Genomic DNA, 18405 nt, shown 5'->3' on the forward strand with positions numbered 1-18405 from the left:
ACATCCAGTGAGTGTAATTGGGCGCGAGTCGCGCAATGCGACACTTCACTGCAGCAAGCGTTTGAATGGGTGTGGAGCAGTGGTTCTCAACCTGAGGCCCGTCACGAATGTAAATGCGGCTCGCGATATGCCGATCACAATTTAAAAAAAAAAAAAAAAATTATAGCATACAATTTATTTTTGTTTTAAAATTTAAATTAAAGTGAATTAAATAAATATAAATGAGCTATAATGCTTTATTTGTCATATAAAATAATTTTGGTGAGCATCTATTATTTTCAGACATCAGGAAATGTAGGCTAATGACGCAATCACTCAGTTAACGAAACAAACACAAGTGCGCGCTTAAGAAGAATTCAAACAGTAGCCATTAATTTTGTAAATTTAAGCCTGGTCAAAAATGGTCAAATTTGTTATTAGAGGAGAAAAACAAAATGAGGAACATACAATGAAGGAACACATGCAAACAAGAAGAGTCAGCATCGAAATGCTCTAAATGCATCTTAATTATCATCCAGGAATAAGTTTCATTCAAAATGTCATAACTTGATCTTCCATTGAAACAGCAGACTTCTCTCCTGTGGAGTATGCCTGGCTTCTCCACTAATTTTGTCCACTTAAACTCTGCCCCTTACTTATGAACAATCTCAAGCTCACATTCAGGTCTTCCTCCATCCAATCATCAACCAATGGATAGAACCTAGTAGTGTTGTCAAAAGTACCGACCGCCATACCAAGTCGGTACTGAAATTTTAAAAATGTGACATTTTGAGTCCTGTTGAGTGGATTTGTAAACACCTCTGATTAACCCATTGTGTTCTCGCACTCAACATATATGTCTATGATGGGCTACAACGATCAACTCATGGAAGTGTTTGAATTTGAAAGCGTTTTCAAAGCAGGAGCGTTTGAAAACAGGCGTCTATCAGCAGACCGGTCCACGATAGACACCTGCTTTCAAACGCTCCTGTGTGTATTTGTGTAAGTCTATTTACAACATGTTTTTGAAGCATTGATCATTGTAGCCAATCACAGACATCACAGATATATATGTTGAGCACGTTAACACAATGGCCAATCAGAGGTGTTTATGAATCCGTTCAACAGTACTCAGTCACATTTTTAAAATTTCAGTACTGACTTAAGTATCATGGTTGATACTTTTGACAACACTAGAACCAAGTCCCCTTCCTACATTTTTTGTTCTTTTCAATAATCCATTTCACTCGGATGTATGTCACAATACAGATTAAATGATCTGTCACTACTTCAGTTATATTGCAACTTTAAGTACTAAGTTAATGCACAAGTGTACCACCACAACCAATACATCTGCTGCTTCATCCACTCACCTTTTTTTAATAAGGTCCAGGGCGGATCCCAGGAAGCCATCCTTCATTTTGTAGATTTTGGCTCCGTAGCTGGAAAGGTCTTTGCCATCCAGAAGGATTGCGGGGCAGCAGCTGGATGGGCCATCACCACACTCCCTGCGGGGTGGGAAGGGGAGAACATCTACATCTGTGGCCCCAGGGCCTGCTGGGCCCTTTGTCTCCTCCTCTCTTCCTGTAGCAGCTTGAGAGTGTAATGGAGAGCGAGCTACTGGGCCTGTGCAGATGGGTCCTCCTGGGACATCTGCATTGGAACTGGATTCAGAGATCTCTCCTCCCCTTTGTCTGCAATGATGGTTCGAATCTTGAGCGTTGTTGACGTCGGTGTCGGTCCTTTCCGCACTCTGTGTTTCCTCTGTCTGTTGTCTTTCCTCTCTATGCTTGTCGCTACTCACCATTTCAGAGGACCTGTGGTTCTTACTGCCCTCCCTTTGCCTCATTCTCTTAAACTCCTCAAATGTAGGTATGTGCAGGCGGCCCATCGGGGGTCTTTTCCTCTCGGGGGTTGACTGGGCAGAGTTGCTGCAGATGGGCTCTGCGGTATGAGCTTTACTCATGGTACTAGACTCCTGTCTGGAGTTCAGAGCCAGGTTAGGGGTGCTTCTTTGCCTTCGGAGCTGCAGTCGTCGCATTGCTTCCTGTTTGATCTCCTCAGGACTGGTGATGCGATGGGCACTCAACTTTTGCTGTCCATTCGTTTGCAATGATGGCGGCCCAGGCCGAACTGCTACATCCTGATTGCACGGATACAGTGGAGAAGGTGCATTACCAAGCACAGGTTGAGGACGCAAGGGCTTGTGGGGCTCTGTCACACGTGTGCTCTGGAGCCGCAGCTTGTCTCGAAGACCCTTTCGGCCATTTCCGTTCATGCTCCAGTCCTCAACCGCAGGTAAAAGCCATTGCGGGAAGAGAGGAATATCCTTTCTGACCACTCCTTGGCGGCCGTAGATCGCCATGCCTTCGAGGGAAGGCATTAAGCCATATACCTGTGGTCCCTGAGGAGGTCCATCGTACCAGTGGCTGCTTGAAGTGCAATGAAGAATAAATTCACTGTCCACACTCCTGTAAGGATACGTATTGGGGTCGGACACGGCAGCCCAGTGCAGGTTTTCTAGGCTCCGGTAAAGTCGGGTGCCACCGGTGTTCACGCAGCCCTGTGGAATGCGTATCGTCCCGTAGCCAGACTGACCATCAGGCTGTTTAAGGGGATGCATACTGCTAGTGGAGCAGTAGAGCCCCAAGTTGCTGAGCAGGCCATTGTTGTTGTTGCAGTGGCCTGGCGCTATATCCTGGGCAGGGAAGGGGGGCACGCCATGATGGGGGAAAGCAGACAGTGGGGAGCTGAGGACAGACAGGTCCATGGACAAGTCCATGCTGCAGCCTGCAGGAGAACCTGCTGGGGAGTACTCACATTGTGGAGCTTTCACATCCGGCATGGCCCCAGCAGGAGCTGCCATCTTCCAGAAGGGAGCACTGGGATCACAACCCTGCAGAAGTACAGACAAGGTATCAGTAGAACAATCAGGTCATACGCTCTGCATCTAAGCATCAGTATTTCACTTACACCTGGTGGTTAAAAATGGTAAAATAGTAAAATAGTGTTTAAAAAAAAAAAAAAAAGCAACTTGTTCATTTGCACTATAAATTCTGTCCACTGTCACATTTAGCTTGCCCAAATGAAAAAACTATACAAATTAATTAAACTAAAAATGTTTTTCTTTATACATATACTTATTTACTGACATATACTTTAGGTGTATACATCTAACAGTATTCTAAGTAGAAAATACATACTGTACATAATACATAATTACTATAAAGTAAGTATTTTTCAGATATTTTTGTTTTTTATTTATTTTGAATGATTTTGGCTTTAGTACAATGACATTAAAAAGACAATGTATTTTAGCATTTGAAAGTTACTTAACCTTTATTATTAACCTTATTATTATTATTATTATATTACTTTTTTCATAAATGGGTTTCTAATTATATATATATAATAATAAACAATAGCTGACTGTTGTGGCAAATATTTTTTTAAAACTGGCATTCTGTTTCTCCATGGCAAGTTTGGTCAAAAAATACAAATAAATAAATATCCAAATACATAAGAAATGTAGCCTATTCTAATGATAATCCTTGAGGATTTTAAAATACCAGATAAGATTTAAAATTACCCCAGGTTACAAAATTAATCATGAGGATGTGCTACCAAGGATTACCTGAAAATGTAAAATTACCTTCTCGAAGCATTGATTGTATGCAACCTGTGCTAATGGCTTGTATGTAAGGGATTCGGTTGCTCACTTGTGTTTGCAGCAACTCTACAAATTGCTCTCCTTTTCCCTATATTACTGCCCTTCAAGTGTGCAAAATTATATTCACCCTACATTTCTCACATATTTCAAATGGATTGTGTATACTGTACAACACTAACAATATTCCTCTTTCAAATGATCCTACTAACAACACTAAAAGTAAGTCAAGGATGTTTAATAGTTCAATAACCACTGCAGTATTTATAATGTTCATGATGCGTAGTTTCCTATGACTTGTATAATCATATTCGTATTCTAAAAATGGCTTGTTCTTTTTTACAAATCAAATGGTAGGGGGAGTCATGTCTGGAATTAAAAACATAAAACCGATAGGGAGGAAAATCAGAAGGGACAGTAATGAAGAGAGCCACAACATTCGCCCGGGGCTCTTATTCCACTAATCAGATGAGAACTGTGGATTAGTAAGGGCTTCGCTTTCAGTAATTAGTACAAATTGCCTTGCTTTGGGCCATATTAATATCCACCCGTAATCTTAAACAGAAATCAGGGTCAAGGCAGGAGTTACAAAAGAGCATGTCACAATCATTCCGGGCAGCCAAATCCATCTAGATGAATATTCATCTTGCCTGTCAGAAAACAACAAAGGTATGCGATTAGATTGAAAAAGGCGGGAAACTAGGGTTTTTGAGCGACAAAAAGTGAGGGAAGCCCAGCATGTTCAGGTGTTCAATTAATGTTTGGCCCAATTTAATTAAAACGAAGCTTTTGAAAGCCCTCTGGTATTATCAGGCTAATTTCAACGCTTCATTTGGGAGATAAGGAGAGCGAAACCCCTCTTTTTGTTTTTCTTTGAATTGTACAGTGAAGCGCAGGGAGGATTTATCATTGTGGGCGAGTAGACTCACTGTCTCAATAGCGCTGCCAGTGTTTTCTTTCGCTTGCGCTTGAAAACTGCTGACGTGTGAATAAACAGTCAATTAGCATAAGGAGCTTGTTTAATGAGCATGTGGCACAGGATCAGCTCACGCCGGGCCCACTATGTCCTCTCTGTGTGTGACAGACAGGCAGATGCTCCGTTTCCTATTTGAGCTGAATTATTACGCACACAGGAAAGCGTGAGCAGACAGTCCCTCACTGAGACAAAAGCTTCATAACAAGCCAAAATACAAGAGATTTGGAAAGGACTGGATCAGTCCGATTCATGACGAACCAATTTGGTTGCCTGATCAATTTTAAATTGTGTATTTTGTATATGCATGTAAGGCCTGGAGGATTGCAGTATGTTAGTCATAAAAACTTACCCCATTTTAATGAACTCTGTGTGTGAACCTTTACTCGGTTTGCTTTAGGCTCTCATTCATAGGCTCTGAGCCAACAGAATCTCTTTTGGTTTGGGTTAGAGGCAGACAGACCATCCACAACACCAGACTGCTGAGACCTTAAGTGCAGGAAGCTACAAAAGAAGAGAAAAAAAACATCAATACAGGCATCCAAAAATAATACTGATCAATTTCTGGAATGAACAAGAGCCTGCAGTATTTCTAAGGATCTTGTGTTTCTGTTTTGTTTTGATTGAGGATATTTTGTTAACAAGTCAAACACTTGGGATGAAACTAAGTCATCATTGTGGTTTCCCTTACAGGTGCTGGTCATATAATTAGAATATCATCAAAAAGTTGATTTATTTCACTAATTCCATTCAAAAAGTGAAACTTGTATATTATATTCATTCATTACACACAGATTGATATATTTCAAATGTTTATTTCTTTTAATTTTGATGATTATAACTGACAACTAAGGAAAATCCCAAATTCAGTATCTCAGAAAATTAGAATATTGTGAAAAGGTTCAATATCGAAGACACCTGGTGCCACACTCTTATCTGCTAATTAACTCAAAACACCTGCAAAGGCCTTTAAATGGTCTCCCAGTCTAGTTCTGTAGGCTACACAATCATGGGGAAGACTGCTGACTTGACAGGTGTCCAAAAGACGACCACCAGCACAAGGAGGGCAAGACACAAAAGGTCATTGCAAAAGAGGCTGGCTGTTCACAGAGCTCTGTGTCCAAGCACATTAATAGAGACGCAAAGGGAAGGAAAAGATGTGGTAGAAAAGAGTGAACAAGCAATAGGGATAACAGCAACCTGGAGAGGATTGTGAAACAAAACCCATTCAAAAATGTGGGGGAGATTCACAAAGAGTGGACTGCAGCTGGAGTCAGTGCTTCAAGAACCACTACGCACAGACGTATGCAAGACATGGATTTCAGCTGTCGCATTCCTTGTGTCAAGCCACTCTTGAACAACAGACAGCATTAGAAGCGTCTTAAGACAAAAAGGACTGGACTGCTGCTGAGTGGTCCAAAGTTATGTTCTCTGATGAAAGTAAATTTTGCATTTCCTTTGGAAATCAGGGTCCCAGAGTCTGGAGGAAGAGAGGAGAGGCACACAATCCACGTTGCTTGAGGTCCAGTGTAAAGTTTCCACAGTCAGTGATGGTTTGGGGTGCCATGTCATCTGCTGGTGTTGGTCCACTGTGTTTTCTGAGGTCCAAGGTCAACGCAGCCGTATACCAGGAAGTTTTACAGCACTTCATGCTGCCTGCTGCTGACCAACTTTATGGAGATGCAGATTTCATTTTCAAACAGGACTTGGCACCTGCACACAGTGCCAAAGCTACCAGTACCTAGTTTAAGGACCATGGTATCCCTGTTCTTAATTGGCCAGCAAACTCGCCTGACCATAACCCCATAGAAAATCTATGGGGTACTGTGAAGAGGAAAATGCGGTATATGCCAGAACCAACAATGCAGAAGAGCTAGATCATTTTTAGAAGATTTCTAAAAATCCTTTCTTTGTATTGGTCTTAAGTAATATTCTAATTTTCTGAGATACTGAATTTGGGATTTTCCTTAGTTGTCAGTTATAATCATCAAAATTAAAAGAAATAAACATTTGAAATATATCAGTCTGTGTATAATGAATGAATATAATGTTTCACTTTTTGAATGGAATTAGTGAAATCAACTTTTTGATGATATTGTAATTATATGACCAGCACCTGTATACACAAACAAAATGATTTCTCTGTATTAAAGACATTATTAAATTTGATATTTATTTTCTTGCTTTCTAACAAAGACCTAAATATTTTTTTGAACAAATGTTTTTTTTATTACTTTTCTCCTAACAAGGTTTTTTTACTTATTGAAAATAAAAAAGGTAACTGCAATTTTTCAATTCTGATTTTTTTTTTCTTAAAATCAGAGTTTATTTATATCTCATATAAAGTCAGAATTACTTTTTTATTCCAAGGCAGGAACAAGCTTCCATACCTACTTCACTTGTTCAGAGAATTATAATTTTCATAAACATAATTCACAACAAACTGAATTCCAAAATCCATTCTTAAAATATTCTAGATCACATGTACTTCAACCTCCAGTGATCCAAGGCTCTGTAATTCAAGGCATGTTGTAGAGTTGGGCCTTACACAATTTTATCTCCTCTCACCTCAATATCATCCAGAGACCTTCTGGAATTACTTAAAGTTGTGATAGTGGTATCTCAGTGAATGTAGTTTCAATGATTTCTCATTACTGAGGGAGACACTGCTCAAACTCCACTAGGATGGAGTCAGGCTTCGGTCAATAAACACATTCAGTTGCTCTTCCACTCCATCTTACTAATCGCATGAGCTCTTGGTGTTTGACGAATGTCTGTCAGTATGTGGTCCAGCTGCTCGCTAACATATCTCAGAGTAACATATTGCTAAGAACTAAAGCGGGGCATCAGTAAAGTGAAATGATGGCAAGAAAAGATTCTTTTCTACAAAGCTGTACACAATATACATCCACAAGTATTCCATGCGCACACTTTCATCATGACCAAATGACTGTTATAAGTGGTTCTTTTAATGAAGGCTAAATTGAGAATAGCACACTAGTATGATACTCTCACTATTTTTTGATTTCACTGGATTTGTCAGAATGTTTACTGAATCAACATCTGTCTTGCTATCATTACTTAGTTTATTTTGTACTCCAGTACTATGTATGGTATGATAGATATATTTAGATAGATAGATAGATAGATAGATAGATAGATAGATAGATAGACAGACAGACAGACAGATGTAGACAGAGAGAGACAGACAGACAGATAGACAGACAGACAGTCAGATGTAGATAAAGACAGACAGACAGACAGATAGATAGACAGATAGAGACAGACAGACGTAGATATAGACAGACAGACAGACAGACAGACAAACAGACAGACTGACAGACAGATAGATAGATAGATAGAGATAGAGCTATTACAACCACACACTATAAACCTTTGTATAAAGATGTGACAAAACCTCATTACCTCATTTTAGCACCTACACCAGTTCAATCCCTTAAGTCAACAAATATGAAGGAAAAAAAAGAACTGTATCTCCATCTCCAACTAATTCTGTGATTTGCAGGTGCTGCTTCCATATATCTTACACCTGTAAATGTGAATTTTTTTATTCTTTTCCATCAAGCCACTGCAGTAGTAAGGTTGAACATTGATCTATGAAAGCTTCTCCATGGGGAATTAAAGAGTAAAAGGCCACATATTGATTGTATCTGCAGGTTTGTGTGATAGCACAGCAGGGGGTTTTCTAGGTTTAGGGAGGTGGAAAAACATGGAGTGCAGATGGAGATTCACAGTATGATTATGCTGCAGAAGACTGACCTCATGACTGGTAGTAGAGATTGAACTATTTTGTCTGAGGTCACAATGGCCACAGCAGCAGATATCAACCTATTTCTAACCACTGGATTTGTGCTTCCACGAACAGGATTTTAAGCTGTTTCCTGGAGCAATTTCAGCAAAAGATAGGGGTCATATGAGTACAATGGTAGGGGTAAAAAAAGAAAAGGAAAATGTTTAAATCTGCATGGCTGTGCAGAATGTAGGTTAGCTTTAGTTAAAATGGTTATGGTTTACAGTTAATGTGGGAAACGTGCTAGGGCTAAGTAGCCATTCTTGGATTAGCACCTGTTGGTGGTTTTGCCTAATCCATCTTGATCCTGCAGAAAGCTGATAGACGGGAAAGATCAGGAAGGTCCACCCGCTATTGATCATTGGCTGCTTATCTCCCATATCTTGAGGTAAGTGGACTAAAGGCTATCTTTACGGTCACATTATCCGTATTAGGGTTTATATTGTAAATCCGAAACGTGAATTAACCCGTAATGAATGATTTGGGAGAGTAAATAGTGTCCTCATATCTTTTAAACACATAAAATAACCCCAGAATGTATTTGAACACTGAACAGTTTTATTGGATAAATAATACAAATGTAAAATGTGGCTGACCCATATTCTTGAAAGCATGAATAACCCTTCATAGCATTGTTTCAGCATCTGTTTCTCAGGCAGGTGAAGTAGTCATGGAGGAGAGGTAGTACCTTACAGTAAGAGCGAGTGCTGCATAATCACATGCAGAACCGAAGAGCTTCTCTATTACCTGTCAGCAGAGTACTGTACTCATTCTGACAAGAGCAGTCGAGACAGAGCTGGGTTACGGCTCTTCAAAGTAAGAGGAGACGCATTCAAAACATGTTAGAGTGATCCTCAGGAGAGGTGAAGACTCAAGTACCAGCATACCTTGGTTAATTAGGATTCAACCTTGCCATGAGTTCACTGCATTCAACATTGCACCAAACAAAGTATGCTGTCTACCATATCTGCAACATCAGAGCCAAATGAGATACAATAGTTTGTCAAATTTAACATGCATGGTATCCAAGGTGAACAACGTACATCATGCAGATAAAAAAAAAAAAAAAAAAAAAAAAACCTTGACAGATAAACTATAGGGTGTGTCTTTTCCTGTAAGTTCAAGATTGTTTAGTGAATATTTTATGCCTGTGCAGTGTTAACTGAGCTGATGAATAATGCATTAGATAGATTAGGTGAGAGAAGCATTGTTAGTGCACAAGTTTTTCCATAAACACATTAGTCTACATCCAGTACTATTCTTAGCTGAGTTGCCCTTTCATAAAAGTGATTGCAGGTTTATTGAAGCACTAGTAATTGGTACACATTACAAAGCTGTACTGAAGTTATTGCTATCACTAATTGGTGCACACAGATGTGACGATCTTGCAGGAAATCATTATATATCTGGACGAGAATTGTCTCAAATAACTAGCACAGATCATGTCATTCTAGCCAGCAACAACACAAAGGCAATTTACAGAGCTTGCATATCCATCAATATGGCTATGGATCAATGTCTGTCGGCCGTCTTGTTGGTGGATGTGTTTAATTAATGACCAATCTGCCACATGCAATATTATAAGTGCATCATTTCACCCTGAAAATTGGAGTATGATAGAAATAGCTTTTATTGAAGTACCAATGTAACCCAGTTCATCAGTACATTTGCCTCCATACCACAAAGTCTTCCAAGCTTTAAATGCTGAATATTAGGGTAAAAATAGTATGTCTTTTATACAGTTATCCTCATTCTAATGAGAAAGACCACTGCTTACATAATGCATTGTGAGACATGGACGAGGATAAGAATCTTTTCCATGAAATGAATATACATTGAAGCCCTGTGTGATATAACACTGTCATTAGCTGATTTCTGCCTTGAAAAGCAGAGGGAAATGAAGCAAGATGATAATTGCCTTTCAGACTGATGAATCAATGCGCTGCAGCTCCCCACAAGGATTTTTTTCCCCTTCTTCCTCAATTAGATAAGTCACATGAACATGATACCGTTGCTCTGAAAGATAACGCCGGTAGTTACGGACAAACTGTCAACAGTAGTCTGTACTGCTTTCAGAAACAGTGTCTGGAAGGGACAGCAGAAAAAGTAAAGGACTCAATATCAAGATTATTCATTAATCTGTCACATATGTGAAACTATAAACTACTGTTTAAAAGTTTGGGGTTGGTTAGATTTGTTTATGCTTTTGAAAGAAGTCTTAAGCTTACCAAGGCTGCATTTTTTTGATCAAACATATAGTAAACACAGTAATATTGTGAAACATTATAGTAACTGTTTTCTATTGGAATATATTTGAAAATGTATATCATTAATCCAGTATTCAGTGTCACATGACCCTTCAGAAATCATTCTAATACGTTGATCGGGTGCTGAAGAAACATTTCCTATTATTCATGTTGAAAACAGTTGTGCTGCCTAATATTTTTTATAGAAACCTGACATTTTTTTTCCTTATGATTTTTTGATGAATAGAAAAATAGCATTTATTTGAAATAGTAATCATTTTTAACATTATATACTGTCACTTCTGATCATTTTAATGCAACCTTGATGAATAAAAGTTTTAATTTCTAATTATTCATTTAAAATTCTTAATCTTACTAACAGCAAACTTTTAAATGGTAATGTGTGTAACTAGTCCTGTGACTTATTAACCCTTAAATTTTGCACTATTTTTAATAGAGCTACACTGTAAAAAATGATCGTGATTTTAACAGTAAATTACTGTAAAAATTCTATGGTGAAAAACAGTTATTTGGTTTACATAAAGTTTCCGTACTATATACGGTAAATAACAGTAATAGATCTAACAGCACATTTAATGTAATTTTACAGTGAAATACCGTTTAATTTACAGTTTTGGAAGTGGAAAAATAAATTGACATTCCCACAATTGCGTGACACTTTACATTTGATGTATTTTCATCTAAATAACAATTTTTCTTATTTTTTTCTAATCAATTATGTACCTTAGGGTTTTATGTTTCTTCTAATGTTGTTAAATGAATGTTTATTGATGGTGTTTAGTGTTTGTGTGAATAACACTGTGTGCACCTTCTACAGTATATAGTAGTATGGTTCTTCTCAATTTTTTGAAAAGCTGATTGTGATGAGCTTTGATTCATCACGTGACACTCATAACCACTGTGGTTGGTGGTTGTCAGTGTATTACAAAAGGTACAAAACAGATATTAGTACTTCAATAGGTTGGTAAATTAACATTATATCTGTCACGAATCCTGTCAGTTCCGGACTACATTTCCCATCATCCCCCCTGTCAATCACATGCACTCACTCCACCTATCACCTGTTGCCACATCCACCCTAGCACACCACACTGATCACCACACCCAGCTGCAGCTCATTATCAGGACTATAAAGGACTCACACTCACACCACCAGTTGGCGAAGTCTTGATTTCCCTGTGTGTCATTTCTAAGCGTTATTATACTGTCTGCCTGTCTGTTGCCGTTCCTGCATGTTTCCTGTTTTACGATCCTGTGCTGCCTTCCTCTGACCCTAGCTTTGTTTACCGATCTACGAGTGATATCTGCCAGCCCTGACCACTGCCTGTACCGGGATTACGTTTATGTCAACCCTCTGCTGTACCTGTTTGCCCCTGTTTGACTCTGCTTGTACGACTATGCTTATCTTTAATAAAACGCTGCATTTGGATCCCCTGCCTCAGTCCCGATTTGTTACAATATCAGTTTTTTACCATAAATTTAATGGATTTTTTTTTTCAGCGTGTAAAATAAACAGTTATGATCCATAGTTATTACAATATAAACCTTTAAATTATATGGTTTAGAACTGTAAAATGGACAGTAAACTACGTGCTGTCTCGTGAAACCTAAAATGTTGCTACCGTATTTTTTTACGGTACAGTTCTGACAACCACAGATGCCAGATTAACCGTCAAGTTTTTCAGGGATATTTTTTCAGTGTGGGCAGTATATCGAGCTTGTATGATATATCGATATATATTTTATAAACAATATAGGGTGAGGCAGTACCATTTATATTGACATACAGTAGTTTGAAATTACAAGCGTATCTGAAAAATAGCAGTGAGTTGCTGCCGCGGAAAGTGCAGCCTAACAGAATTGTAGCGCTGTAAATTCTGACTAAAATGTACATTCTGATAAAATATTTGTTGTTGGACATTAAATGTGCCATATGTATAATTTTAAACCTACATGTATGTGCATTTTTATGATAGCAGTTTTAACTTCTGCTTTTCTTTTGTTTTAGATTGTAATGATGTTACAATTTAGAATTCAATGTGATTTTAACCCTTTTTTTTGCACGTAATATATGGCATAGCCATGTTTATATTCACTATATATGTTTTCATAACCTTTAATATAAACAATGTTTGTAGGACAACATTGGGCAGGATGTTATATAACTTTTTTTTTAATAAATACAGATTTTTTAATACAAAAAGAACAAAAAATAGAAAATACTGAGACGTATACAGTTTCTCGCCATTTAGTCACAAAATACAGAGAGATGATTTTTTGGCCATATCACCCAGTGTTCATTTTTAATCAGCTTTTGACATCACTAGTTCATTTTAAATAGTCTTCCAGCCTGACAAATTAATTTATAAATATAATTTAACATGAGATCATAAAATTGGCATGCATAATAATTATAAAAAAATGGGCAAAATGCTATTTCACACATTTTGAGCTTGTCACAGCGCAGAACATACCAAATTATTTAAGTACCCATATACCAAAATACCATAGTAAATTCATCAGGTGTCATCACTGCACCATGATACCATCTCAGTGCTTATGGCTATAATGATTTGTGGAACATTACTCTAACCTTCTAACGACAAACCTCACTATTATTCATATAAAAACTATTACAATTACTGTTATATTTATAAATAACAGTAAATAATTTATTTTTGTTTTTAAAAGCAGATAGACTCGTTGGTTGTCATCTAGTCAGCTCAGTGCTCTTCCCTCTTCATTACTCCTAAGTGCTGCTCTGTTTGGGTTTTCATTGGATAATGACACCAGCAGCTCTGGCAACAGTAACAATAACAAAAACAACCTACGAACCTGCAGACTTCACACTTATCAACCTCTAGAGAGGAAGAGAGAGTGCTATGGATTAAGTGTGAAATACTGTGAATATAACAAGAGAAAACTGTGCCAAGGACAGAGAGGGATGGGATAGGACAAGACAGGAAAGAGTGATTGATAGGTGATTTATCAGACAGCCTGATAAAAGGGTTAGGTGTGGAAAGCAGGAGACACGAGCGATGAGCGTGCCGGTGAAGGGAGGAGAGCAAACATGACACGCAGAGAGAACATCCCAGGAGCTCCGCTGATAGGCAACAGCGCTTGTAATAAGGCAGGATTGCTGTAAGAAAGAAATGGCCCTGTGGCAGAGATAGACAGAGATATGGGCTAAACAGATAATGATGCCATCACTGAATCACCGATAGCTTCTCATTTCTCTCTCAATGCTGTCTGCACTACACCATCCTGGACTTCACAATCCTGAAGCAAAGCTCTAACCAGTCCAGATTATAGCTTTAGGGAACAAACCAAAATGTATTATTTACTAAAACATTATTCATTTTACCTTGTGAGAGAAATATAAATAAAAATCCAAGAACCTGCACCACGACGTTCAGTAAAACTAAAAGAACTAAAACAAATATTTCATAATTACTAAAACAATGAAGAATGAAGAAAGTTAACTTTTGACTTTTCAAATGTAATGTTTTTGTGACTGAATTTATAAACACAACTTACTTTCTCCAAATTTACATTTGTACACTACCTTTCAAAAGTTTGGGAATTAGGATTTCTTTATGTTTTTGAAAGAAGGCTCTTCTGCTCAATGAGCCTGCAATTATTTGATCAAATATACTGTAAAAAAACAACAACTGTGAAATAGGTAAATATTATTGATTTAATTTTAAATTTAATATTTTAAAAATGTAATTTATTTCTGTGATGGCAAAGCTGAATTTTCAGCATCGTTATTATGGTCTTCAGAGTCACATGATCCTTCAGAAATCATTCTAATATGCTGATTTGATGTTCAAGAAACATTTCTTATTATTATCAACGTTAAAAACAGTTGTGCTGCTTAATATTTTTGTGGAAACAGTAAAACACATTCAAAAGGGACAGCATTTATTTGAAATAGAAATCTTTTTTAATAATTCTTTAATATCTTTTGATCAGTTGAATTAATCCTTACTGAATAACAAAAAAATCTTACGGACCCCAAACTTTTGAATGGTAGTGTACAGGTCAGCCAAGGTTTTAGTCCTATAGATCTTCATTAGTATATAGTATAGATCTTAGTATAGATCTTCATTATATATATATATATATATATATATATATATATATATATATATATATATATATATATATATATATATATATATTATATATATTATATTATATTATATTATATTATATTATATTATATTATATTATATTATATTATATTATATATATAGGTAACGCAGCCATACATAACCCAGTCAATATCTGTATACATCATGGGCTGTGGCACTAAATAGATGATAGAGATGAACAGCATCACACTTCTCTTTCAGTAGAGCGGGACTGTTCGCTGTCCTCAGGAGCTGCCTGTGGCTGTCATATTTCAACAGCTCCATATGAGCCTTAATCACCCTCCATTGGGAGAACATCACAAGACCCACACAACCCTGTCTTTAGGGGCCCTCCCACACACACATCAGCTCCTTTGTTGTTCTTTGTGAATGAAGAAGGGATCAAAGCAGCGGATCTCTACGTGAAGGTGCCCCAATCTCCGTCAGAACCACTTGGCCGGTAATGGGCTTTCATCGGGGGGTGATGAGGTGAGAGCAGGGTAGGACAGACGGGGGGAGAAAGGGGGATTATGAATTAGAACAGGAGGGGGACAGCAATTGATCAGCTGTCATCTCCGCTTACTGTAGGCTGGTGCAACTTTCACAGGAAAATGTCCAATCCAACTGGGTAAGATGAACACTGAGCAGAATCATCTCCATTTCAAAGTGATTTCATTTGAATGAGACCGTGGCCCACACAGCAGTATAACAATTTAGCAAGATTTAAAAAAATGCCTCCATTAAAAAAAACCCAACATGGATTAAAAAAAAAATGTTGTGATGACATAACTATTAATGAATTATGAATGAAAATATACATTAAAATATATGGTAACACTTTGCAAAAATGTCCCATTATGTGACATAATGCATAGCATTAACTAACATTTGTTACAATATTTATTAATTATTGTTAACATTGATAAAATTACAATAGTTGTTCAACAGTTCAATAATGTTAGCTCAGGTCCATTAAATAATATTAACTGATACAATTTTTGATTTTAATAATGTATTAGTAAATGTTGTAAATGTAGTAAATGTAATAAATGCTTTAGAAGTATTTTTTTTATTGTTAGTTCATGTTAACTAATGCAGTTAACAAATGGAAGCTCATAAAGTATTACCAAATCAATCAAAAATCATAATGCAAACCTCATATCACATTATGATTTGACTCAATCCATAATGAGATGGTAAAATGCTGGTTTACTGCAATTCTCTGATGCATTATAATTATTCCAAACATCTATCACACATGAACAATGGCAGTTCAATGCCAATGCCCCACATACTTTGCAACATAACTGTCTCCTCTTCCAGATAACAAAACCAAGCTCTAGCGGTTCAGATAACAGATCTTTTATTTCTCCCAAAACATGTTTAGCATTCTGCACTGACATAAATGTGAACCTTGCCTCAAACTATTTGGGTATAGACGGTCTGAGGCAAATATGAAGGTTATCCTTCAAGTCAAATGATTTACATGGATTTGTTTTTTTATGGGATAGTTCACTGAGAAATAAATGAATTTTGCCATCATTTACTCAGTCATTCTAAAACTGCACTGTCAGGGAGGAAAATGTGCAAAAATTGTAAGTCGTACAACACTGAGGTACTATTATGAACCTTTTAGGGGTAAATAAGGAACAAAGATCTAGTCCAGTTGCTACCTTAATTTTTTTAAGTATAATCAAATTGACTGTACAAGTCATTTCAGCTTAAATTATATTAAAACCGACTCAAAACATTAAGTTTAATATTGTAACTTATAAAAATGAAGTTGAAATTGCTTATATTATTTTGATGAGTTAATGTAAAAACTTATGTTGTCTTGGCTTATTGATCATGTTGTTTTTTTTACAATGCAGTGACAGGGAAGTATCCAAATAGGCATATTTCCTTACTATACAAAGGCAAAAAAAAATAGAATTATGCTGAATTCCAAGTATTCATAAAACAGAAGGAAAAAAGTACCCAGATGACCTGCTACTTCTGGGAGATTTTGAAGCATGCATCCACCATCAAATGGACACTTTATTATCCCATGAGGCCATGGGAGAGGAGTTTTGAACGACACTGAAGCAATGCAACTGATGCTGGTAGGTCACATCACAGTGACAACATGTTGTAACATACAAATGTTGTATGTTCAAATTTCTACACACATTCTATATAGAACAATTTTTTTATTGGTAATTACTTATTCAAAGTACTCCGAGAGTATGTGAATTTAGCCAAGCTGTTGTACCCCTAAAAATCTTTTCCACGAGTGTGTATGACTTTATTTTTTTCCATAAAATACCATAGGAGAAATTTAGCAGGATGCCCAAGCTGCTCTTTTCCATATAATGACAGTGAATGGCAACTTGGGGCTATCAAGCTCCAAAAAGGACGAATTTTTTTTTTTTTAAAGTGGTTCACAGAACTCGTCTACTACATTTCAGTCTTCTGAACTCACATGGTAGCTTTTCACATTCTTTGTTTGGAAAAGAGAAGCTTGGACGCTGAAATAAATAACTCATTTTACTTCTTTAAATTACAAGACAACTCGGGGAAAACCCTTTAGTTAGAAAGCGAAATCTTCCGATTATCAGATGTCCACCCAACCTTTCTGCTCCACAGAATGAATACTATGCAAAGTGTCGCTTCAATTTCCAATTTCCTGTCCACTGAGATACCCTCTCCCTTTCTATCGCTCTACTGTCCGGCTAGACAATATTGAATATATAATATTGAATGCTTTCTGCTGTGGAATATCCCGGCCCATTTTCATCCTGTGTGTGGCAGACACTGAGGTGATGGTCTTGAGCATCCCGGCTCAAGTTCTGTAGCGCTCTGTGCCCACACAACAACACACAATAAATCAACGAAGCATTTCATTAGGGCAGACGGCTACATCTCCAGCAAGCCTGTGCTCTATGTATTGTTAAGGTGCACAGTGGTAGACCAGGTCAGACTCAAAACTAGAATGCCGGTGTTGTCACAACGAAACAGCCTGACCCCTTACTCCCATCGTCACGACGACACATCAAGGGGTCAGTGAGGCATGACAACTCCGCACAACAGAAGGATCGTGTGACAGAGCAGCGAGTATAAATGTATTCAGCTCTTCTCTTTCTCTCTCCAGAGGTCTATCCTCTGCTCAGATCTGTCCAATGTCATGAGCAGAAGTATGCAAATGATATTCACACTGTTCCCTTGTACTGTTCAGCAAGTCTGCTCTGCATATTATAAAATGGAAATCTCCTCAGGTGGCATTTCACTCAAAAACCATGAGAAATCACATTAATAAACTGCATACGTTTATTGAAATATTAATTAAAAAGATGTGACTTAGATCAGTGGATACACTAGATTACATCCCAGCACAAAAACATATGTTCTTTCACTCATTCCTATACAAATCATCCCATTCAACAAGCACAAAATAAGAGCTTTTTAAAAGCATAAACCAGTGGCAAAATTGTTTATGTTACATATCAAAATCCTCCTCAATCATCATCTAGAGTTACATACCTCTTTCTCATGCAGAAATGACAGGTAGGAGACGAGAAGGCAGACCGTGTCAG

The 18405-nt window shown here is 37.4% G+C and overlaps 1 protein-coding gene across 1 annotated transcript in view; it reads right to left on the bottom strand.

Annotated features, from left to right (window-relative positions):
- Positions 1-18405, bottom strand: part of arhgef49 (Rho guanine nucleotide exchange factor 49) — a 29602-nt gene extending 11197 nt beyond the window's left edge. Inside the window, exons 1-3 of the mRNA XM_067410489.1 lie at positions 18353-18405; positions 4972-5123; positions 1353-2875 (exon numbers count right to left, since the gene is read on the bottom strand). Coding sequence (XP_067266590.1) covers positions 1353-2845 — 1493 coding nt within the window. The 5' untranslated portion in view covers positions 2846-2875; positions 4972-5123; positions 18353-18405. The remainder of the gene's footprint in view (positions 1-1352; positions 2876-4971; positions 5124-18352) is intronic.

Source organism: Chanodichthys erythropterus, chromosome 14 (assembly GCF_024489055.1).
Source record: "Chanodichthys erythropterus isolate Z2021 chromosome 14, ASM2448905v1, whole genome shotgun sequence".
Lineage (NCBI taxonomy): Eukaryota > Metazoa > Chordata > Actinopteri > Cypriniformes > Xenocyprididae > Chanodichthys > Chanodichthys erythropterus.